Consider the following 23,407-nt stretch of genomic DNA (forward strand, 5'->3'; position numbering starts at 1 on the left):
AGCGCTCCGGGCGAGGAAGGCAGGACGGGGACGCCAGACCATCCCAAGGCTGAGCGAAGACGTTGCAGGACCACACTGTTTCCCAAATGTAAACTTGAAAACGAAAGGAACGAAACTTTTCGTAGATTTTGTTCCTCAGAGAAGGGTGTGCTGAGGAACCCCCTCACCCAAGGACAGCGCGGGGGCAGCCCTCACCCCGCCCCGCAGAGCCAGCCTGGGCTCGGTTAGTTTTTTGTCTCCTTCAAGGGAGGGATTGCAGTGTCGCCGTCTCGGCTCGCGTCGCGGTTATTACCGAGGGGTTCCGGGGAACCCGAGGCTTCCAGATGAAGTGTAACCGAAGCTGAGGGGTGGCTAACATTGAAACCCAGAGGTTCAACCTCCAGAACATCCCTGGCCCCAGCAGACGCTTCTTGATATGCTTTTGCACCACCTGTTCCTCAGTGGGAGAAACGGAAAAGGAAACTTTTCCCAAATTGCACGTGAAGTTTGCAGAGCCTCCCCCCATCCCTTATTTCCTGATCAATAATTTGCGTGGTGAGTGCCATTCTCTCTTGGGTCACACCCACCTTACACCTACCCCACTGGCCTAGGATCCTTTATTCGGACACGAGAAACAGTGCCAGCAACAAGTATAAATACTGTGCTTTAATGAGCCCCTTAAATAGAAATTCACTACAAAAATAGACAATTGGGAGAGACAGGGTGTCTCCCAAATCCACTCCATATCCATAGGAAGCTCTAAGGGGAGAAGTAGGAATTGGAATTAAAGAAGCAGCAAAAGGAGGTGAAAATGAGGCCTGAACTCAAAATTAACAGTTGGATATCCAAAAGGGATGAAATTTCCCTGGAAAAAAAAACCAAAAACAAAAAACAGGTGATCATATTTTGGACTGTTTTTGTTTCTTAATTGTTCAAATCACAAGACACTATATACAATCTTGAGGAACTAAACTGGACAGAGCAAGAGTTGTAGGTAGCACCACCCATCTGCAATGGAAAATCAAGTCAGGGGTCTTGTTTGAGGGCTGGAATGAGAAAGCTGAGGCGGCAAGTCCCGATGAGAAAAACCGGAAGGGTTAGAACCCTCTCTCATCCCAGACCCCCTTTGCCCTGCCCGCGAGAAAGCCAGCCATGTCAACAGGACTGGGAGAGAATGGGATTTGGATCTCTTTTCTGGGAGCGGTCCTCGGGAGATGTTCTTGGAGTCCATTTCTCTATTAGCTCCTGAAGACGGGATAGCTCATCCTGGAGGCCCGTGATGGTGGGAGCTGAGAGGCCCCTCTGGGAAGGGAGTGGGGAGAAGTAGAGGAACAGTATCAGTGCAGCTCTAGCTCTCTGCTTCTGAAATCTGTCCACTACTGGCATCTTTAATTCTCTTCCCCCTCCAACTGTGCCCTAGGTTCCACTTGGTCTGAGCCACAAGCAGTTTTCCCCACCCACCCATACTCCCACACCACTCCACTTTGATACCAACATGAATCGTTCTTCACTTCCCAGTTTCCCCAGCCCCTTGCTGTTCCAGATCCCGGAACATCTGGTTCCTCCTGAAACATCTTATTTCTCCTAGGACACCTGACTCAGCGGTCAAACCCTTCTCCCACTCCCCATCCCTGTCTTTTCTCACCTGGACCTCAGGCCTTCCCCTTAGGTAGCAGCGTTTCCAGAGCCTGATCTGGGGTCCCAAATACCCAGGCAGCAGCAGCCCTGCGGGTAAAGGGCAAGCTCCCCAATGTGAGGGGAGCCCCCACTCTTGATCAGCTAGACTTTCCGAAGAGATAGCAGGTCGAGGGAGCCAGCGTGAAGAGACTGTCAGCAGGCAAGGGCTGTCCCGCCAAGGACAGAGCTGATTCAGGGCAGTCAGAGCCCCTCTAGAGAAGAGCCACACAGAACTGGGAGGTCCACGAACCATGAAGCTTGGCTAAAGGGGAAAGGAAAATCAACTGGTGACCTAGAAACCAGATGAACCCAGTTTTCCCAAATTGGGTCAGGAAGGAATGTCCAGCTACTACTCACTGCAATACAAGCCTCCCACTGAGAACTCTATTTTTTCTCTTCATTAGGTTTCAAAATAGGCCCCAGGACTGATTAAAGTTGATTTTAGGGAAACTTGTAAAATGTATGTGTGAGGATCAAAAGGATGCCCACTGCTATTCTGGGATTTCTGTCTTCCTGGGGACAGTCAGAAACAATAAGTGACAGTTGTTGTAGTGGAGGAGTAAAGTAGTTTTCCCTGGGGAACTTGGACACTGTATCTTTCCACTTCTCCCCCCATCTAGTAGGATGAGCCTGTGAGAAAGTCAAGGAAATTCAGGGAGTTCAGACACCTACCTGCTGTCTAGGGAGCCAGGAGTCTTGGCAGCGTTCCGGGTCATAGCCAGGATTATGGAATTGTAGGATCTGTTCATTGCTGTAGCGTAAATCCCAGTCCCAGACAGATAGCTGTGCGTTAACAGAGTTACCAGCGGGGGGGTGGGAGTACCCTGGGGTATAGACTTGTGTATAGGAGTTGAACTGTACAGAGGAAAACGAAAAAAAGATGGTTAAACAAAGGGAAAAAAATCTATAGATATAAAAGCCTAAGTGATTGTTTGACCATTCAGTCAGTAGCTATGATGCACACTGACCACCAAGGGGAAGATGCTCAACACACAGGCATGGAAACCTGGAACAGACTGCTGAATCTCAGAGGGAAGGGGAAATGGGGGAGCGCGGGAAGAGATTAACCAAAGATCTTATATGCAAACTAGAGGCCTGGTGTCTGGATTCATACACCAGTGGGGTCCCTCAGCCTGGCCTATGCCCTCTTGCAATCCAGGACCCCTTGGGGGATGTCGGACTGCCGGTTTTGGCCTGATCCCCACAGGCCAGGCCGAGAGACCCCACTGGTGCATGAATCTGTGCACCGGGATAGATAGACAGATAGATAGAGAGATAGATAGATATTCCTACTCACAGGTCTAGAGAGAAATTGTGAAAAGCTGCTCATCTCTTACTCCAGGAATCATATGTAGGGTGAAAATCCAGTCCTGAGAGAGAGCACCAACCTCCCCATTTCTCACCCATAAACCTCACTTTCCATAAACAAGACTAAACTTCAGAAAGTACTTCTCAATGGGGGTGGGGGAATGTGGAAGACAAGTGAAAAATGAAAGTCACTGACCTGTCCACTCTGCTTTCCACGCTCCCAGGGATTGTCTCTCAAGAATGTAAGTGTGTCAGGAACCCTGACACTGTCATGAAGAGCAAGAAGGAAAAACTCAGAGAATTCAAACTCAGCTGGAAACTGCTGGAGGAGCTGCCAGACGCAATCAAGGAAGAGGAGAAACACTGGGGCCTGAAAAAAGGTAAATTAAGAGGATGGAATGGACTATAGGAATCTAAAAGGGGAGGATGACAAATGAGAGGGACACAGGGAACAGGGGCCACTATGGAGATCAGAAAATGGAGATCTGAATTGAGCATGATAGGGAGTGTGGTCCCTCACTCATCTGGGTTCTCCCTTCAAACTCAGCCTAACCTCAGTACCCTTCAGACCTTATTCACCTCCCGTGGATTACACTATATAATTTTCTGATCCTCTTTTTAAGTAATACTGGCCCCCATCCCAATACCCTCCCAAAATGTTCTCACCTTTTCACTGACCCCAGTTACCCCAAGTCGGGTCAGGAAGGGATGTCCAGCTACCACCCACTCTCGCTGCACTAGTGATTGGAAGCCAAGCAGCGTTCGGGCTTCAGGGGCTGAAAGCAGCTGGACGAGTGAAGAGAGGAGGCCATTGAAATCACGATCACCTCGCTCTGGTGATAAAGAGGGAGGAGGGACAAAGAAGAAGGGGCCAAGAAACTAGGGCAGAAGAGAATGAGAAAAGAAAACATGGCAAGAAGTGTGGTGAAGCACAGAGGGGGAAAGTTTTGGGTAGGTAGAATTGAGAGGGCACATAGAAGTAAAGAAAAAACAAAGACCTTGAATGATTCACTTCATAGACTCCATCTGGATAGAAATACCCAGCCTCACATGTAGGGGGCAGCATTATAAATCTCAAATCAGCTTCCACATTGTCCTTCCCATCCCAACCCCAGTCCCCATACATATTGGAAGAATAGGAACTGAGGGGAGAGAATCCTCCTGTTAGGACCACAAGCTGTGGTGGGGAGGCGGAGGTAGCACTAAAGGATGAGTTAGAGCTCACAGGTAGTTCCTAGTAAAGGGAGAAGAGGATGCTAGCACTAGAAGGGGACAAGCTTTATAACAGGTGGGGAATGTCTGGCCTGTGGGCCATATACTAGTAAGGTCCATGAAATCATTTGGTATGGCCCTGCCAAGGCATTAGGGGTGGGTTAATTAAATGTTTGACCAAATATAGCAGGCTAATTTTTAGGTTGATAATTGTCTATGGCCTGCAAATAATGTTTGCACAATCCAGTTAGGTGGGTAAAGGAAAAACTCAAGTAATGGAGTGAGTTGACCCAAGAAACTCACCTTGAAGTACTACAGAGCGAACTCTGGATGTCACTAAGACTGAGATGTCACTGGCCTTTCGAAGGCAAGACCTGGAGGTGAGGAAGAGGAGGGAAGAATAAGCCTGGAAAAGAGGAGTGAGGGGCATGGGACAGAATAAAGGCCAACTCCAAAATCCTGCCTTCTCCTTCTAAGGAGCATGAAATAACAGCCTTCTTGGGAAACCAAGGAGAAAAATTAATGGAAGGCCACTTAGGAATCTAAGTTAATGGAAGTTTGGGGAGGGTTGAATTATAAGTCATTTTTAGAAAAAGAGGGAGTACCTGACATAGTCCAACCATCGTGTTCCTTCCAGGGCTGAGAGCCATTTATCCTCAGATACAGATGAATCTGATGGATAGTAGAGGGGTCAGAAGGGCAAAGAGATCAGAATTCAGGATTCAGGGTCTATAGCCTGAAGGGTTAAGAATAAGTTGGGTAGTGTTACCTTGGGCTGGGGATAGGAATGAAAAGTAACTAATGGCCATGAGGTTTCAAAAGTTAAATTGTGGTAATGTTTGTACAGAGTTTATTGAATTGTATACTTATGGGTGAAGGATGATTTTTTTAAATATATTTTTATTGATTTCATAGATGAAGGGAGAGGGAGAAAGAGATAAAAACATCAATGATGAGAGAGAATCATTGGCCGGCTGCCTCCTGCACGCCCCCTGCTGGGGATCCAGCCACAACCCAGGCATATGCTCTTGACCAGAATCGAACCTGGGACCTTTTAGTCTGCAGGCTGATGCTCTATCCACTGAGCCAAACCGGTTAGGGCAAGGATGATTTTTATACTATGTAGATTATATCCCAATAAAGCTGTTAACAAAAAGAATATGTTGGGGTCTGGAAGACAGGAAATTAGTATGTGGGAGATGGGAGAGTTGAGTAGAAAACTAAGGCTCATTGGGCTGAAAGGTTGGTTGCTCGTCTACAGCAGGCAAATGGTTAGGGTCAGCAGACCTACAAGTGCGGTAAGGGGTTAAAGGTTATTCTCACCAGGCAGACAGAGGGCCCTCAGCCTCAAATGGGCAAGCTGGACATCTGCAAGACTAGGCAGCTCATCCATAGTATCGACCAGGACAACGTCAGAATGCCCAGCCTGGAGCATAGACTCCACTGATCTGGAGGAGAGAGAGTCAGAAAGTAAGGGAAGGCGTCTGCTCTGAACACCTAACCTTTAATTCTCATCAAACTTCCCTCACCTGATGTCCTCCTTGTTAGGGTCACTGGCTGTGTAGAAACCTCCACAGCGGAGAAGATCACTACCCCCAGGGTGATGCCAGGACAGGCGCTTCAAATGGGTGAGAGGAGAATCACTGTGGGAGGAACTCCTAGCCTCACCCTGCCCTTGCCCCCACACTGACCTCACAGGGACCCCCTCCCTTCACAATGACCCCTGACCTCCCATAACCCTCTAATCCCCACCCTCACACTGACCGGTCCACGGCCCTGATGAAAGTGGCCAAATGCTCTCCTGACCTCACTGTCCAGAGTTCGGTTAGGGACCCAGAAGTAACGGGGGAGGCTGTGAAATTGAGAGTAATGTCACATCTTGGATCAGTGACCTCAAAACGCAAACCTGTGATTACAAGGGAGGTGCTTAGGAGGTGATCATTCCAAGTGATCTCAGATTTAGAGACCTAGGAGGTAAGGGCGATAGCTTTGTGGTTGTCCTAGGAAGCTGGGGTGTGTGGGAAGCATAGCTTAAGAGTCAGAGAAGTGTGGGACGATAAGGAAGGCTACAGCAGTTGGGGTGGACGGGGGGATCACCTGGTGGCTACGTCGAATCTCTCATTGACAAGACTAACCCGCCAGCCATTGGCCCCCTGCTTTTTCCTCTCAGTCTCCCAGTCTTCTGGTGTCTCCAAGAGGGGAATAGGTGATTTTCTGGAGCCAGAACTCTGGCCTAGGGCAGGAGTGAGGCACAGAAGAGAAAGAGGACAGCTGCTCAGCTCTTTTTGTCTTCAACCAGCCTCTGATTTTTCAGACTCTATCTTTTCCTTATCCCAAAGCACCCTCACTCACCAGCCTTGCTCAGGGTTATCCCTGAATACTGTTGGTTTTGACTGCTCTGAGCTCTGGCTTGGACAATGGCCATGGTCACCTGTGGAGGAAAGTACATCATCCTTTTGGCTCAGACTGAAGTGAAAAGGAAATGGGGTGTGTTGCTTCACTGTCTTTGCCACCAACAGAGAAGAACAGTGAACACAATCCCTAAGGAAGGGGGCTTCTACAGGTCTTGGGGCCTGGGGTCAAGAGAGTACACCTAGAACCACAGAATCACAGAATGTTAATTCTGGAAGATACTAGGAATCATCTCCTCCAACCCTCCCTGTTTTTCAAAGGAAGACACTTGCCCACAGTCATTCATACTCCTGATAATTGGCAGAGGCAGGCTAGAATTCAGGCCCTGTATTCTCATTATACTATCATTTATCCCAGCCACTCCTTGGGGAAAGAGGCAGAGCGAATGATGGGAGGGATCCTGGGAAATAAGGGAGTACTGGGAATTGCCAGGGAAAGGATCCCAAGGTCCTCAGGGAAGGAAGGGGTCTTAGGTTGGGAGCGTCTTACCTGAAAGGCCTGAGGCTCTAGTCCTCCAGCCTCAAAACCAACTCTGAGCAGCCGGAAGTCTCGGCCGTGAATCAGGATCTCCTCAGGGATAAATTTAAGCAGGGACCCTGGACGGTGGAGTTGGACTCGAGACAGGCTACTCACTGAAGTAAAAAATTAGAGAGCAGTGTAGCCATGGATCAGGGTCCCTCCCTCTAGGACAGCGGTTCTCAACCTGTGGGTCGCGACCCCTTTGGCAATCGAACGACCCTTTCACAGGGTCACCTAAGACCATCCTGCATATCAGATATTTACATTACGATTCATAACAGTAGCAACATTACAGTTATGAAGTAGCAACGAAAATAATTTTATGGTTGGGTCACAACATGAGGAACTGTATTTAAAGGGCCAGAAGGTTGAGAACCACTGCTCTAGGAGGAACTCTTCCTGCCCATCCCACTGCATCTTTGGCTGTCCTCTAAGAATAGAGGAAGGATTGAGGAGGGTAGCCAACACCCCCAGTAAGCCCCTTTACCAGCCCCCCACACTTACCAGCCTCTAATTGCCCAATGTTGACCAGGGCAAAATCATAATCACTGCTTAGGGGAGTCTCCTAGAGGAAGCACATGACATGCTAAAGACATCTGAAATCTCACATCCTATCTCAGTAGCCCCTCACCTTTCTAGAAGAGATCCCATTGATTATCTCTGATACATTCCAAAGAGAGCCTTTAAGAATAACTCTCTAGCTGGGGTTAGAACACCAACCCACACACTAAAGGGTCTCAGGGTTCGATTCCCAGTCAAGGCACATACCTGGGTTGCAGGTTCAATCCCCACCCTGGTCAGGGCGCATGTAGAAACAACCAATCACTGTCTGACTGTGTCAGTCTCTGTCTGTTCTCTCTCTCTTGCTTTCTCTATCTCTATCCCTGCCCCCTTTCTCTCAACCTCTCTCTCCTTCCCTCCCTTCCACTTTCTCTAAAAATCAATGCAAAAAATATCCTCAGATGAGGATTAACAACAACAAAAAAATTTTCAAAAAAAAAAAAAAGAAGAATAACTCTCATACTTCCTGTAATGGTTGTCCAAATCCTTCTAGACTCTGCTACCTATTCCCTCTAGCTGTCATTTTCATTGGCCTAACCATCTCACCTGACACCGCTGCCATCCACAGGGTTGGAAGGTGACCCTTAAGTTGGTGCAGATCAGGGTTCCAGGCAATTCAGGTTCCAGCCCCTTCCGCACCCCTGGGGCCCATGCTAGGATCTGCTCCCCTACAGGAAAAGCCAGGTTATGACCATTCCAGTGTTGCCCATATGTGTACACCCACTCCTCTGAGACAGGAGGATCTAAAGAGGAAAGATTAAGATCCTTCTCTAACTCCTAAGAATGAAAGGCTATGAGGGGAGAATTTGTAATCTTTTACTCTAGCCTGGCACATAGTAGACACTTAAATATTTATTGAATAAGTAAATGAGAAAAGGGGTAATAGGGTCAAGAAAACAGAGGGATCACCAGGGTCCAAGCTCCCAGACAGTTCTGTTCAGAGAAGAGAACAAGCCTCAAGCAGAAGCAGCACTTTGAGCCAGGAAAGGAATATGAAGGTATCTTTAGTGAAGGTAGGAAACAGGATTTAAGCAGGATGAAATTTGACGTCGTTTCTGACGGTCAGAAGTACTGGAAGGACATTATTACCTGGGAGGCATCCAGAGGCCAGGCAACTGCCAAGTTGAGGACTCCTGGGCTCTGGCATCCCACTCCCCTGGACAGACTGTGGTCCAGAGAGCTGTGAAGGGTGTAGCGTTATTCCCCAGGCCTCTCCAACCCTGGGGTCTGGGGTTAACTCAGCAGCCACCTTTGGAGGCCTACACTCAGACTCAGGGGAAACTGAGATCAGTGGCTGTGGGGAGCTCGGGGCCTGGGTTGGCAGACAGTGAAGGGAGGGGCTGGTTAATGGATAATGAGACGATGAACTTGAGACTGAAAAAGACAGACCAAGCTCCATCAGCCAGAGAATATGAGACACCCCCTCCTCCTGCTCTAGATCCTTTTCTTCTATTTCCACATCCTCCCTACTCACACCCTCTGACCCACCAACCCCTCCCCCCAAGCCCAACTCTCCTTACCCCCATCTCTGGCTCCTCCTTCTGGGGGGCAATGTTGAAACTCTGGCCCCGGCCCCCCCACCACATTTCTCCGGCTCCATCCGGGGACGGAGCAGTTAAAGGTGGGAAACTTCAAGGATGCTCAAGCCCCTTGGGGAGAGGCTGGATCTTGTAGCTGAGAGGAGGGAAGTCAGGGATGGGATCCGGGCAAGGGAACAGTCAGGGCAAAGGAACATTTGAGGTGCATGGAGCACGATTTGGGGTCTTTGAAAGCTGTGTCCAGCTAGAGGAGGCTCCTCGGAAACTTCAGTCGACTCGGGAGAGGGCGGGAGAGATGCCCAGCCCCTTAAAGGAGCATACACACAATTTTAGGAAAGTGGAGAGGAAGTGGAGCCGCCTGGGAAGGGTGAGGAATCAATGGGGAACTGGGGGGAAATACCCAGATTCCCTCCTTTACTCTTACTCCCAACTCCTATTCACTTCCCGTTCGTGAGAACTGGAGATTGTTTGAAGGGAGCAGTAATACCGAATATTAAACTGGAACAATTTAGGCCACTTCTCTAGACTGAGTGATGGCTTCCCTGGGAAGCTCAGTTTTTTTATATCTTAAAAGGGGCAGGGGTGGAGGAAGGGGAACACAGAAGTAGTTAAATAAGACCTTCTTACAGCCTCTCCTGACAGACCTACCAAAAGGGATTGAGAAGTAAATGGAAGTTGGACCACAGGGTAGTTTTCCCCGGGGAGACCCAAGAATTGGGGATGGGGATGAGTTAGTGTTTTTGTCCATCCTTCTCCAGAGAGCATGAATCATACCTGTATGCACGGTGCAGCAGAAAAGGCGAGAAACTGAAATCTCTCCACGATGCAGACACAAGTACAGGTATGTTTATGTGCATGTTCTGGGGTGGTGGTGGGAGGCCCAAGGAAAAGATCTCACCAACTTTATCCATCGAACACACACATGCACACATGCCCGCACACACACACCACCCCAACCAATTAGAAACTGGAGCCCACCCCAAGAAAACAGAGGGATCACCAGGGTCCAAGCTCCCAGACAGTTCTGTTCAGAGAAGAGAACAAGCCTCAAGCAGAAGCAGCACTTTGAGCCAGGAAAGGAATATGAAGGTATCTTTAGTGAAGGTAGGAAACAGGATTTAAGCAGGATGAAATTTGACGTCGTTTCTGACGGTCAGAAGTACTGGAAGGACATTATTACCTGGGAGGCATCCAGAGGCCAGGCAACTGCCAAGTTGAGGACTCCTGGGCTCTGGCATCCCACTCCCCTGGACAGACTGTGGTCCAGAGAGCTGTGAAGGGTGTAGCGTTATTCCCCAGGCCTCTCCAACCCTGGGGTCTGGGGTTAACTCAGCAGCCACCTTTGGAGGCCTACACTCAGACTCAGGGGAAACTGAGATCAGTGGCTGTGGGGAGCTCGGGGCCTGGGTTGGCAGACAGTGAAGGGAGGGGCTGGTTAATGGATAATGAGACGATGAACTTGAGACTGAAAAAGACAGACCAAGCTCCATCAGCCAGAGAATATGAGACACACCCTCCTCCTGCTCTAGATCCTTTTCTTCTATTTCCACATCCTCCCTACTCACACCCTCTGACCCACCAACCCCTCCCCCCAAGCCCAACTCTCCTTACCCCCATCTCTGGCTCCTCCTTCTGGGGGGCAATGTTGAAACTCTGGCCCCGGCCCCCCCACCACATTTCTCCGGCTCCATCCGGGGACGGAGCAGTTAAAGGTGGGAAACTTCAAGGATGCTCAAGCCCCTTGGGGAGAGGCTGGATCTTGTAGCTGAGAGGAGGGAAGTCAGGGATGGGATCCGGGCAAGGGAACAGTCAGGGCAAAGGAACATTTGAGGTGCATGGAGCACGATTTGGGGTCTTTGAAAGCTGTGTCCAGCTAGAGGAGGCTCCTCGGAAACTTCAGTCGACTCGGGAGAGGGCGGGAGAGATGCCCAGCCCCTTAAAGGAGCATACACACAATTTTAGGAAAGTGGAGAGGAAGTGGAGCCGCCTGGGAAGGGTGAGGAATCAATGGGGAACTGGGGGGAAATACCCAGATTCCCTCCTTTACTCTTACTCCCAACTCCTATTCACTTCCCGTTCGTGAGAACTGGAGATTGTTTGAAGGGAGCAGTAATACCGAATATTAAACTGGAACAATTTAGGCCACTTCTCTAGACTCTGAGTGATGGCTTCCCTGGGAAGCTCAGTTTTTTTATATCTTAAAAGGGGCAGGGGTGGAGGAAGGGGAACACAGAAGTAGTTAAATAAGACCTTCTTACAGCCTCTCCTGACAGACCTACCAAAAGGGATTGAGAAGTAAATGGAAGTTGGACCACAGGGTAGTTTTCCCCGGGGAGACCCAAGAATTGGGGATGGGGATGAGTTAGTGTTTTTGTCCATCCTTCTCCAGAGAGCATGAATCATACCTGTATGCACGGTGCAGCAGAAAAGGCGAGAAACTGAAATCTCTCCACGATGCAGACACAAGTACAGGTATGTTTATGTGCATGTTCTGGGGTGGTGGTGGGAGGCCCAAGGAAAAGATCTCACCAACTTTATCCATCGAACACACACATGCACACATGCCCGCACACACACACCACCCCAACCAATTAGAAACTGGAGCCCACCCCAGGTACATGACCCCTCCCTCCAATCCAGACACCAGATCTCCAAATTAATAATTCATGTTCAGGATTCTGAAAGCTGAGGGCTGGAAACCTCTGTTCAGTTCAACAAGCCCATTCCTCCTCCCTACCCACTTGCAACCCAAGAAGCAAAGGTGGGGGAAGGGCACTGGAAGAAAGTAAAGGAACTGCAGGACTGCAGGTGAGGAGGACTAGGGTATGAATGCGACATCTATATTTAGATATGAAAAAGACAGGAAATAAAATACAAAGAGTTAATGAGCTGCTGTTTTATTGATTTTGAGTCTGTACAGAGGCAGCAATCCATAGGTGGGGGCCCAGTGTCACTTTATTCTCTCCAACCCCCAGCACACACACCCTTCCGGCCTCAGCTTTACAAGTTCTCTGTCTGGCTGCAACTATGGAAATAGTGAAAATACATATTGTGAGACAGGGTGTCAATCTGGAACAAAGAGGAATACCTGATTCTCAAGGTCCTCAAAGCTACTAAGCATCCCCACCCCCACCTGCATTCCATGGGTTTCAATCTCAGGGGAAGAAAATACTTCCCAAGGTCTGTTGCAATAAGAGGTGCGTACCACAATTTTAAAATATTATCAACTTTCCTTCTCCCACCACCCTTCATTCAAGAGCCTCATTCTATTCTTTAATACTTTGAGGTAAGGAACAGCAGAGGAATACAGAGAAAAATATCAGGAGATTGGGGGAAAGTTGGGGGTGGGGGGAAGGTGACTTGGATTAGTCCCCAACCAGGAATGCAATGAGGGCAGCAGATGAGGGGTAATTAACAGCAGAACCACCTCTCACCACCCCACACACTCCCAGTGGAGGCTCAGTGGACGAAAGGAAGGGTGGAACTATCAGATTTTTCCATTTTCAGAATCCTGATCTAGTTGTAGGTTTGTGCTACAATGAAGGCTGCCAGGAGGGGCAGCCGAAGGAGGAGCTGAGTGACTCATAAGATGAGTCACAGATCCAGTTATAAACACAGAAAGAGGCCTTGGTCCTTCCCACCCCCACTTCAGTCAGTTCTGCTACTCTCAGGCAGCTTCCCTCTCTTCTAAAGCCCCTTACTCACCAGGTGGAGGAAGGTGCCATGGAGTGTCTACACAGGAGACTTCATAATATTTTGTTAATTAACTTAAGTACATGGAGCAAAACACCCTGTGATTTGTAGACTGGGTATCTACAAAGTGAGACAGAGTGCTTGTATGACTCACTGAATCTACAGTTAAATGGCCTGGAGGGAAAAAGAAACTAGAAAAATCTATGGTGCAGATGATTCCAGGCCAGGAAGGGGCTTCTAATTCTGTCTTCTCACCTGTGGCTATGTGTCTGGGGCACTGACTCTTGGAGAAAGAAGAGGACAGAGTCCAAGGTGTCCAAGTAACTCAGGGACAATCATTTCTGAAGCTCCTTTATTGGTAAAGAAAAAAACATGACTGGAACCTTGGACAAGTGGCTGTTTAGAAAGGAGTAAGAATGGTAAAAGCTAGGTTCTCAAGTCATTCAGAACCAGCCCCATTCTTTTTGGCTCAGTATCCCCTCCCGAATATACAATACAAAGTCATTGCTAATTTTTGTTTTATTGGTCTGTGAGCTTTAGTTTTGCCTGAGAAGAAATTGCAAGAGGGAGGGTACTTCTCTCCAGGCCTGTACAGCACTGTTGAACACCATCCCCACTCCAGAATGAGATTGAATTTCTTAAAATTTATATATATTTTTATATATAATCTTTTCATTTTGATAGAATCCAGTATGTGGGGAAAACTTTTGGTTAAATCTTATAACCCTCAGTAAAACCAGCATAGATTGAGAAGATTTTTGGAGGCTTATCTTATAGTATACTTGTTCCATCAGGGCTGGAGTGTATTAGGGTGGAGGGGTAGCACTATCTTAAATCAAAAGGGGAAAATCCCTTTCCAATAAAAAACTTCAATAGGTACCCCAACACCCTGAATTAAAGGAACTAAGTGCACTTATTTAAGACTGAGGGACAGCATCCCTCAGCTAGGGTTATGGGAGTCTGCTTACCCCCTTCACCCACAAACCTCTCCTTAACTAAGGAATTTTTGCTCAGTTTGAGTGCACATCATATACCACTCTCTTCCCTTCTCCCAAAACAGTAATTGCATGGGCTTGCCTCTTCCACCCCCTCATCTTCCCAAAATACCATAAACAAACCCAAGTTCATTTCCTAGGCATTATTCCCTCACTACCCCACCCCACACAATTCCCTCAAAGAATAAAGCAAAACAAACCCTACTCATCCCTATAGAAAAACATCCATTAACTCAGGGTCCCTCATCCTTAGAACGGAGAGGTTTATTTAATGCTTCAATAAATAATTACCTACCCAAATTAAGAAAAAGATTTCTTAATAAAAAAAACTATAGGGCTGCCCTGGCCAGTGTTGCTCATTGGTTAGAGTGCTGGCCTGCTCTCGGAAGGGTCTCCGGTTCGATTCCTGATTCCTGGTCTAGGACATGTACCTGGGTTGCAGGTCCGATCCCGTGGCAGGAGGCAACCAATTGATGTGTTTCTCAAAACATCGATATTTCCATTCTCTCTAAAAATCAACTGAAAAAATATACTCAGGTGAGGATTAACAACAACAAAAAAGTTATAAGGCCTACGTAAAGCCCTATTTTACCAAACTGACCCCTAGGGCCCCCCCCGCCGAATTTCCATCATTTTTATTGAAAAGAAGTCAGAAGAAATTGGTATTGGTTAATTTATAAAAAGAAAAACAAACGACATAAGGTTTCCATTTTTGTTCATTTGTCCTCTGTTTTTAAAAACAAAAAATATTACCTAGAACTAGTAACAGAACAAATCCAAACACAGCAGTCCAGTGGAGAATCAAAACTTTCCTGGTTTTATTCTCTAAGGAAATCTCTGGTCTGTTTCCACTCCTGTTGGTCCAGGCCAGAATCCTATGATATAGATCAGTGGTTCTCAACCTTCTGGCCCTTTAAATACAGTTCCTCATGTGACCCAACCATAAAATTATTTTCATTGCTACTTCATAACTGTAATGTTGCTACTGTTATGAATCGTAATGTAAATATCTGATATGCAGGATGGTCTTAGGCGACCCACAGGTTGAGAACCGCTGATATAGACGGACGCCTCTGAGAAAGCTAAGTGAGTTGTGCAAATTCAAGGTGTGAGTTTGAGCCACCTGTTGTTCGGGTGCATGTTAGGGGATGGAAGCCCATGAGGTGGCAGTCTCACTAGTATTGTTCTAACTCCAGAAACAGGGTGAGGTGAGCAAGGCACTCATTTGGGGCACAAAATTTAAGTGGTGCCCCAAAACCCAGTAACCAAGGTACTATTTTAATGCAGTATTTTTTGGAAATCAAAACTAATGTAAAAAAACACCACCACAATGAACAAATTATAAGTTTTAAGTAAAGACAGGATTCAACCCTATACTTGCTCATTTCAGTCTTATTTCCCACTCTTGATCCCAGTCCTGTTGAATTCAGTCTTTAAGATTGACATTTTGTTCATTATGGATTTTTTCACATTGATTTTTTAAAAATGCTGCATTAAAACATTATCTTGCTTATTGAGTTTTTCAGTACCCTCTTCAGTTTTGTGCCTGAGAAGAGTGCTTGTCTCATACTATTCCCAGCCCTGCCCTGAATATACTGGTATACATACCCTCTTTTGGAATCTAACTCCTTTGACTTCATTGCTTCCTTAAAACAGGTCTATTTTCATATAAAAACTTGAGAATTCATAGCCATAAGAAATGGTGAAAGCAACAGTATCAGATTTGGGAAATAAGTGACTTTCAAGTTTGAGGAAGAAACCTTTCTAAAATGTGAGCAGTTCCAATAAAGAGGACAGTCTTGATATTTTTGTTACCAAGGGGGAAACAGCAAGACAACTTTCCTGATTGGGTAGAAACAACATATGGCAAACACGAGGGCCCCCCCCACCCACAGAGCAAACGTGGGGATCACATTCCATGGGGTGGGTTATGAGTACATACTTCCAAAGAGAAATCCAAATACAGAAAAATAGCCCCAGTTAACACCTGGACACTTAAGTACACTTATTCCCCTTCTTTGTATGTACCCAGGAGTGTATACAATTGCATAGTTGAAGTTTTCCCAGAAAAAGAAAAGTAAAAGGAAAATTGGCCTAGGTTAGGTCCTCTGGTTTAAAGCTCTTAAAAATGGTGCTGGCCAGAGCGTAGGCTGTCCAGACTTGTGCTTTGTGCAAAATGCAAAGGAGCTCCTCCACACTGTGTCCACAGGCCCACTCCCACCCCCTGGGGAAAAGGGTAGGGTCAGGGAAAGGAGGAACTCCAAAGACAGATCATCTCATTGGGAGTAATCTGTGATCTGTGGTTACAGTTCACTAAAATAGATTTCTCTAACTTTTTATAAATTGCTCCAGCCTATACCCCATTTTTCAACTTCAGTCCAATTATAAAAAATATCTCTTCTTACAAAGTATTTTATTTTAATAAACTAACCACAGATTAAGGTCAGCTATGGCTTAACAAAAGAAGCCGGGATGTTAAGTTCATTCTCCAAAAACAGAGAGGAAGGAGAAAGAATCACTTAAATAGGAAAAAATTTGTTTTTAAAAATGTTTTTGCTTGCTGGGGTCTTTTGTTTCTTTTCCTTAAAAAAAAGAAAAATAAGTTGCTTTCTACAGAAATGCAGCAGCAGAGGATGGTAGTGCTCTATTTAGGTTTTTGGTTTTGTTTGAAACAGTCTGGCCAAAGGTCTATCCTTCTCCCACCCCTCCCAAGGCACACTCAAACCCCAATATATAGTTATTGCTAAGTAGTTAAAAAAAGATCACCTCTGTACCAGTTCACCTGGAGAAAATTCAAGACACACAGCTGCTCTTCTCATCACTCTCTTCCCTTCCCCAGAGGGAACTTTTAAAAAAAATAAAATTAAAGTCTTTTTTAAAAAGATCACAACCTTAATTTAGCTGCGTTCAGCCCTCAAAAAGGATGAGGAAAAGATAGGGGGCAATCAACAATCTCCTCAAACTAGAACAGATGACAGATGGTGTTTAGAAGGAAATAAAACTTAAGAGGAAAAGGCTTCCCCTTTTAAGTTCGTTCCTTCTCCATCTCAACAAACCCATTTAAACTACCTCCCTCCTAATAGGCATCTATGAGCATACATTACTGCTCTGTCTTTCCAGATTCTTCAGGAGGAAGAATTTATCCAACCCTAATTTCCATCTTAATTCAAATCAATGGCCAATTTGTCTTAATTTCCCAATTTCTCTCCACACTCCCAACTCCACCACCATGCACTTCTTTCAACCTAAAAGAACTTTGGTCTGTTTTTTTCTTTTATTGACTGAGAACCACCTTTGCCTTCTTTCCCAGATGGCTAACCATCTCCCCTTCCCCACATACCAAACCTGCCCCTACTGCTTTCATGGACCCAAGGGGTTATGAGATAGAATCACCATCTTTCTCCTTTGTACCTCCTCAGTCCCATCAAGTTAAGATCTGCAAAGGACTAGTGCAGCCCTTGAGGCACCGTCCAGCCCTGACCTGCGCTTGCCAGCCTGGCAACTCTCCAGCACCCACACTCTTAAAAGTTTCTAGCCAGGCTCCCACAAACATTACTGCATTTGCCCCATCAGTATGGGGGCTGGGTCTTGATGAGCCAATTAGTTGAGCTTAACTTTCTTGGTTTACCCCCTTGCCCTCCAAGGTCCCTTCATTCAGAACCTGTGCACGAGCAGCTCCCCACCCGGTTCCCGTTCCTTCCTCCTCAGTTCTTCCCTGTAACAGCAGGAGCAGAAGTTGTTTGTCTCAGGGTGTCCATAGAAGCTGCAGTTCGGTTGTTTGCATTTGGTCTGGGTTGTGGGAAGCCCCCTGGGCCCTCCAGCCCATCCATCTGGCTCAGGGGGCTCTTGGTAGCCGTTGCTATAGGAATCAGCCACACGGAAGTGGGGTGGTAACAATGTACCCCTATGAACTCCATCCTGGGAGTGACTGCCTGGCTCCAGAGAAAGGCTGCTGTCCTGATGGGGGTAGGGTCGCCCAGGAGGGCACTGTCTAGGGAAGGTGGCATATGGTGGTAGGCCACCCCCACACGGACCCCCTGCCAACTGCCTCCGGGGTTCCTGGCAGTGAACTCCACCCCCAGAAGGCCGAGGGATTGTAAAGCCCCCAGGGTAGCCAGTAGAAAATGCCATGGCCTTGGACTCTGTTTGGGAGGCAGTCAGCAGCTCCTCCCCACCATCTGGCTCTGGCTTTTTGGCTGGAGGAGGCCCACTTCCTACCCCTCCATTCATGATCTTCCTCTCTGACTCCTTCTGCTTCTGCTCTGCCAGGAATCTCTCCTCAGCATCAGCAAGGTAGCGCTGGATCATCTCCTCCTGATACTGGTGACGGTGACCCATCTTCAGGGTTCCAACAAAAATAAACTTCCCCTCCCCTTGCATGGCAGTCCTCATGATGCTCAGGCTTTGCATCACCTCCTGGCTATACTTGCTTCCTCCATTACCCACAGACTCAGATATAGGCTTCTCAGACACAGGCCCATCCCCAGCTGCCTCCTCTTTGCCACCCTTCCAGCTCTTCAGCGAGTTTTTCTTCTTCTTCTCCAGTGTCTCGGTGCCACTGCTCACTCCTGACCCTGTTCCCATCCCTCCAGGCTTAGAACCCTTGCTGTGCATCAAGCCTCCCATGTTCTTCTTGAGCTTGCTGCCCAAGGTTTTGCCAAAGCTGCCCAGTTTGTTAGCCACAGAATCTGTCCTCTTCTTGTCCTTCTCCCGATCTCGTTTTGATTTTTCTTTCCGCTTGCTGCCCTCATTGCTGGTGGAACTGCTGCCAACTGACTCCTTGTCTGATTCGCCAGACTCAGGAGTGGACCGGGGCTCATCTCCTGCTGAGGCAGTGGGGGACTCAGGCTGGGCCAGGGGAGCCTGGAAGAGACAAAAACAGGATTTTCAGTTATCTCATTGGTCTGAGTTGGGGGAGGTCCCCAGGGATCCCTAGTTTATCCCTATGGCTCATGGGGCTCCCAGTAGCCATTGCTATAAGAATTAGCCAAGTGAAAAAGGGTGGTAACACCCCTATGAACTGTCCTTAAGAGTGACTGCCTAGTTTTAGAGAAGAGCTGCTATCATGATGGGGAAGGGTCACCCAGGAAGGCATTGTCCTTCCCCAGCTCCAGTCACTCTCTCATAGACAAGGAATAGATGTATCTAATATCTAACTTTAATGTAACCACCTGCAATGACTTCCTTCTGTTATAATGAAGCTTCAACTCTTTTAGAGCAATGAAGAACTACAGTACATGGCCTCTGGGTAAGGACAGAATATTCTGTACACACTGGAGCATTCTTTATTTGATTCTAAATTTCTCTATGCTAAATTCTTCCCAAAATTAAACTCAAGAAAGTCTTGTCTAACTGCAACCAACCAACCAACTGCAACCATCCTGAAGCCCCTCAACTTTTAGATACTCAACACTAGAGTCCATCAATTTGCCCTTGCTCCTGTGATCCTGTTCTATGGATACTGATGACATCCTCAGAACCTACTGGATCAGGAGCTCTTTAAGCTGTTCTGTCTCCTCTGGTGCCAACACAGAGGTCTATGTATAGACAGCTTAGGATAGAGCAATGGTCGGCAAACTACGGCTCGAGAGCCACATGCAGCTCTTTGGCCCCTTGAGTGTGGCCATGAAGTTTCAATCGCACTGTACGTGCATGTCCACACGTGTTATTTTGTGGAAGAGCCACACTCAAGAGGCCGCAGTTTGCTGACCACTGGGATAGAGTAGTGATAACCTCAAGTTCACCAAAAAGTCCAGAAAACTCTTCTTGAAGAATGTGTTTTAGTATCAAAAAGCAGTACTTGGGTGGAGAGGAGATGTGGAAAATGGGAGGCACTAACAGGTAGAAAGACAGGAAAAAGTATCTTTGGGAACTTATTTGATATTTTCCAATTATTCCTAATTTGGAATCATAAGCCATCACTCAGAAGAGATTCAGAAAGAGAACATCACCAGATCTTGTTCTCCCTGTCACTGAAAATGAGGATCAACAAGGGTCGGGTGGAGATGTCCTCACCTGCGCATCAGAGGACACTGGGATCCACTTCACGTTCATGTAGCTATGCAGCAGATGCAATTTGACCTCCAGGGACAAGATTACACTGTGAAAAGGAGAAAAAGGAATTAGAAATGTCTGTAACCTATAAAATGCAAAGCAGTATGATAAGTTGGGAGGTAAAGTGGGTGAGGGCCACATGGCTTGGGACTCAGGGTTGGGTTTGAATTATAGCTCCACCAATTACTAAGATTGATGACCTTGAACAAGTCACATCAACTTCTCTGAAACTCATATGGGGTCGATAATGGGTATAGATGATAATATATCCTGTAGGGTTGTTATGAAGTTTAAGATGACATTTAAAAGGACACACAGCACAGTGTCTAGAAAACAGGAAATTCTTTCTAAACAGTAGCCATTGTTATTGTTGTTATAAATATTTAGAAGAAGCTTTTGAAAGTTAGGTGAGAACTTGGTTAAAAAGCCACAAATGCTGGGTTTTTTAATCAAACCCTCTCGTTTGGGTCTCAGTTTTAGGAGCCCCAAGAAGGAAGGGCTGGGTAAGAGATAAGGGAGGACATTTTACATTCATACACTCTTCACAGGAAACTGTGGTGGGAAGCAGGAGGAAGGCTAACCAGCTTATGGGAGGCAGAGCAAGCAGTGGGGAAGAACATATTTTTCTTGCTGTTTAAGTTCCAGAAAGGCAAAAATCTAGAGCAAATTATTTTGGTCACCGATTTAAAACCCCCTCACTTGGTCTGGGAGAACTGTGAATTGTGTATCTTGATTTTCTGATCACTACTTTGGGGATTCTGGGAGGTATTAGTGTAAGGAAAGAACAAGTCCAGGATTCCCATCTTTCACTGGGAGAAAAAGCAGTTCCACGCTGCAAAAGTCCTGGTGCTCAACCTTTCACCTGTCCATCGTCCCAAAAAATATGGGAACTAGGGTGTGACTTGCCTCTGAACTGAGAAAAAGTCCCCAGGAGACAGATGCTATGTGGAAGAGCTCGCACCTACAAAGCAGATGAAAAGGACAGGCATGCCTCACCTGGCTAATCGGACATTGTCACTGTCATCTTTGCCCCACTCCCAGCTCTTTCCAGGGTCCACAGCAAAGTGCAAGGGCAGCAGCTTATGCTCTGAATCTGTAAGTGGGATCACAGCTGGAGGGGGAAAAACATGTCATCAAGGAGTCTCTCCAAGGAGAGAAGAAGGCAAGTGAACGCAGACTGACTGATACTACAGGAGATATGATAACTGTAGTCACTTCTCATTTCTTACATGTGAATTATCCTGGCATTTAAAACTAAAAGGCTGGCTTTCCCTTAATACCCAGCACACAATTTAGGCCAATAATCCCCATGATTCCCCACCTGTCAGTCAACTAACATTCATGATGTTTTTGCTAGTTAATGTAGATTCATGAAATTGAGTCACTTGGACAAATAAAACATCATTTGGAAGGTTCTATGGCCTTAATATATAAACCCTTTATTTCAGGGAGCAGGAAATAAAAAAACTACTGTGTTTTCCCCCAAACCTTTGTTGTTTAATTTTAAAACCTTGGTATATCTTACAGCTTGGTAGAATAGTCTCAACATGCACTCATTTCGGTTTTTCCAATGAAAATAAAGCAGATCAAAAGCACCAGAGACACAGACACTGCATTCAGCACCTTGTTCCTTGCCATTCTCCTTCTGCTCCATGGACACAAGTGCAGAAAAGTGGGCCTGATCGTAGGCGAGCACCAGAGGGGAGCGGTGACACTGGCTGGCGGGGACCTCCAAGGGCAGATAGATTCCCCCAAAGGGAATAGGGGCAAATGCTGTAGGAAACCACAAAGATTATTATTAAGGATATGTTCTTGCCTAGTGGGCAATCCCTCTTCCTCACCCTGCCAACTGAGTCCCCCCTTTCATTCCAACCCCTGCTTAATAATTCTTTCCCAGGAAGCCTCATCAATTAATCCCAACTTGAATCTTTTGAGACCTTTGCATTGTTCTAATTTACACCTTGTTGTCCCCCCGCCCCCCAGCAAAGGTCTATATATCCTCTTTTCCACACTCCTCCCAGTGCTTAGACCAGAGCTCTGCAAACAGTGGGTGCTCAGAGTGCAGTGAGGATTGACTGACTCACCTTCTCCCCCAGAGTCCCTCAGCATGGTGTCTGCCACGACGACTATGGGCCTCCTAAGCACATGGGCAAGGACAAAGACATGGAATTCTTCTAGACTCTCATATACAGGCTCCTCTGAACTCTCCACCCTAGAGTTGCAGAGGGGGAAAGAGACCATTCTGCCTATGAGATATTTACATTACGATTCATAACAGTAGCAACATTACAGTTATGAAGTAGCAACGAAAATAATTTATGGTTGGGTCACAACATGAGGAACTGTATTTAAAGGGCCAGAAGGTTGAGAACCACTGGTTGAGTGTAAGGGAGAGGGAAGAAAACAAAAGAGACTCCTGAAGACCAGTTCTGCAAAAAGGAAAACAAGGAATGTCCTTTCCTGGTTTTCTAATCCTAAGACTGCCAGGGACACAGCTGATTATTTTATGCTACAATTGCTGTTTCTACTTCCATTTCACAGATGGGGAAATCCAAGAAAAGAGACTTGAAGGCTTTATGGTTGTATGGTTAAAGTAGTGTTAGGAATCTGAAGGCAATTCCTCTATTAATACTTGTCTTGTTCAATAACCTTCCTCAATTCTCTTTATAAAGTAGCTAAATACACAACTGAATAGCCTCATCCTAGACTCTACCCACCACAACCATCCACACATCACACTGTCCAACAAAAACAAAAACTCCTCCTAAATTCCCTTGCTTGGAGAATAGCCTCACTATATACCTAGTAGCCTAATCAGCAGAAATCTGTAAAATATTTACTGTTCTTTATCTCTCACCTCCAATTAATCACCTGGCTTGGCCAATTCCATCTCTTAAGTATCTCTTGCATCTGTACCCTCTAGCTTATCTGCAACCTACTACTCTTTTTTTTAAAAAAAATATGTTTTTATTGATTTTAAAGAAAGAGGTAGAAACATACACGAGAAACATCAATCAGCTGCCTCCACAGGTATGTGCCCTGACCAGGAATCGAACCAGTGACGTTTTGGTGCATAAGATGACACTCAACCAACTGAGCCACACCAGCTGGACTATAATCCACTACTCTTGTTCATACCCATGGCTCTCTTTCTTGGATTACTACAACTGCCTCTAGTCTCCCTCCCCTCTGCTTCATCATCCACTCTGCTGTCAGTGTGTTTAAATTCACAAATTTGCTCTTGTCACTCATTCACAACTCAATTCCTTTCCACCCCATAAAGCAATATTCAACACTGGGTGCTTGATACAAATGCAGATTTCTGGGCCTTACCTCAGTCCAACTCAAGGGTGGAGGTCCTGAAATCTGCATTTTATTTTTTTAAAATATATTTTTATTGCCATAACCAGTTTGGCTCAGTGGATAGAGCATCAGCCTGCGGACTGAAAGGTCCCAGGT

At 46.5% G+C, this 23,407-nt stretch overlaps 2 protein-coding genes and 1 long non-coding RNA gene across 9 annotated transcripts in view; 1 reads left to right on the top strand and 2 right to left on the bottom strand.

Moving 5' to 3' along the window:
* Positions 1-6: 6 nt before the first annotated feature.
* Positions 7-10,178, top strand: LOC107181817. The gene is made up of 4 exons (XR_001512520.1): positions 7-223; positions 3,189-3,344; positions 5,725-5,804; positions 9,965-10,178. It is a non-coding gene; the product is annotated as an uncharacterized LOC107181817 (long non-coding RNA).
* Positions 628-9,654, bottom strand: MTMR11 (myotubularin related protein 11). The gene is given in 18 exon segments (XM_006755622.2): positions 628-1,145; positions 1,147-1,281; positions 1,625-1,918; positions 2,329-2,511; positions 3,161-3,334; positions 3,631-3,797; positions 4,480-4,550; positions 4,782-4,848; positions 5,500-5,624; positions 5,706-5,794; positions 5,941-6,028; positions 6,274-6,409; positions 6,529-6,607; positions 7,078-7,220; positions 7,612-7,672; positions 8,215-8,336; positions 8,758-8,848; positions 9,189-9,654. Coding segments are annotated over 18 exon segments (2,160 nt in total). The 5' UTR covers positions 9,255-9,654; the 3' UTR covers positions 628-1,076.
* Positions 10,179-15,917: 5,739 nt separating the features above from the next.
* OTUD7B (OTU deubiquitinase 7B) overlaps positions 15,918-23,407 on the bottom strand; it is a 53,573-nt gene continuing 46,083 nt past the window's right edge. For all 7 annotated transcript variants that reach the window (XM_015558702.1, XM_015558701.1, XM_015558700.1 and 4 more), the window contains 5 exons: positions 22,033-22,160; positions 21,572-21,721; positions 20,945-21,059; positions 19,910-19,994; positions 15,918-18,757 (listed from right to left, as the gene is read on the bottom strand). In XM_015558702.1, coding sequence (XP_015414188.1) covers positions 17,549-18,757; positions 19,910-19,994; positions 20,945-21,059; positions 21,572-21,721; positions 22,033-22,160 — 1,687 coding nt within the window. In that variant the 3' untranslated portion in view covers positions 15,918-17,548. The remainder of the gene's footprint in view (positions 18,758-19,909; positions 19,995-20,944; positions 21,060-21,571; positions 21,722-22,032; positions 22,161-23,407) is intronic.

The sequence above is a fragment of the Myotis davidii genome, unplaced genomic scaffold, assembly GCF_000327345.1.
Source record: "Myotis davidii unplaced genomic scaffold, ASM32734v1 scaffold653, whole genome shotgun sequence".
Taxonomy (NCBI): Eukaryota; Metazoa; Chordata; class Mammalia; order Chiroptera; family Vespertilionidae; genus Myotis; species Myotis davidii.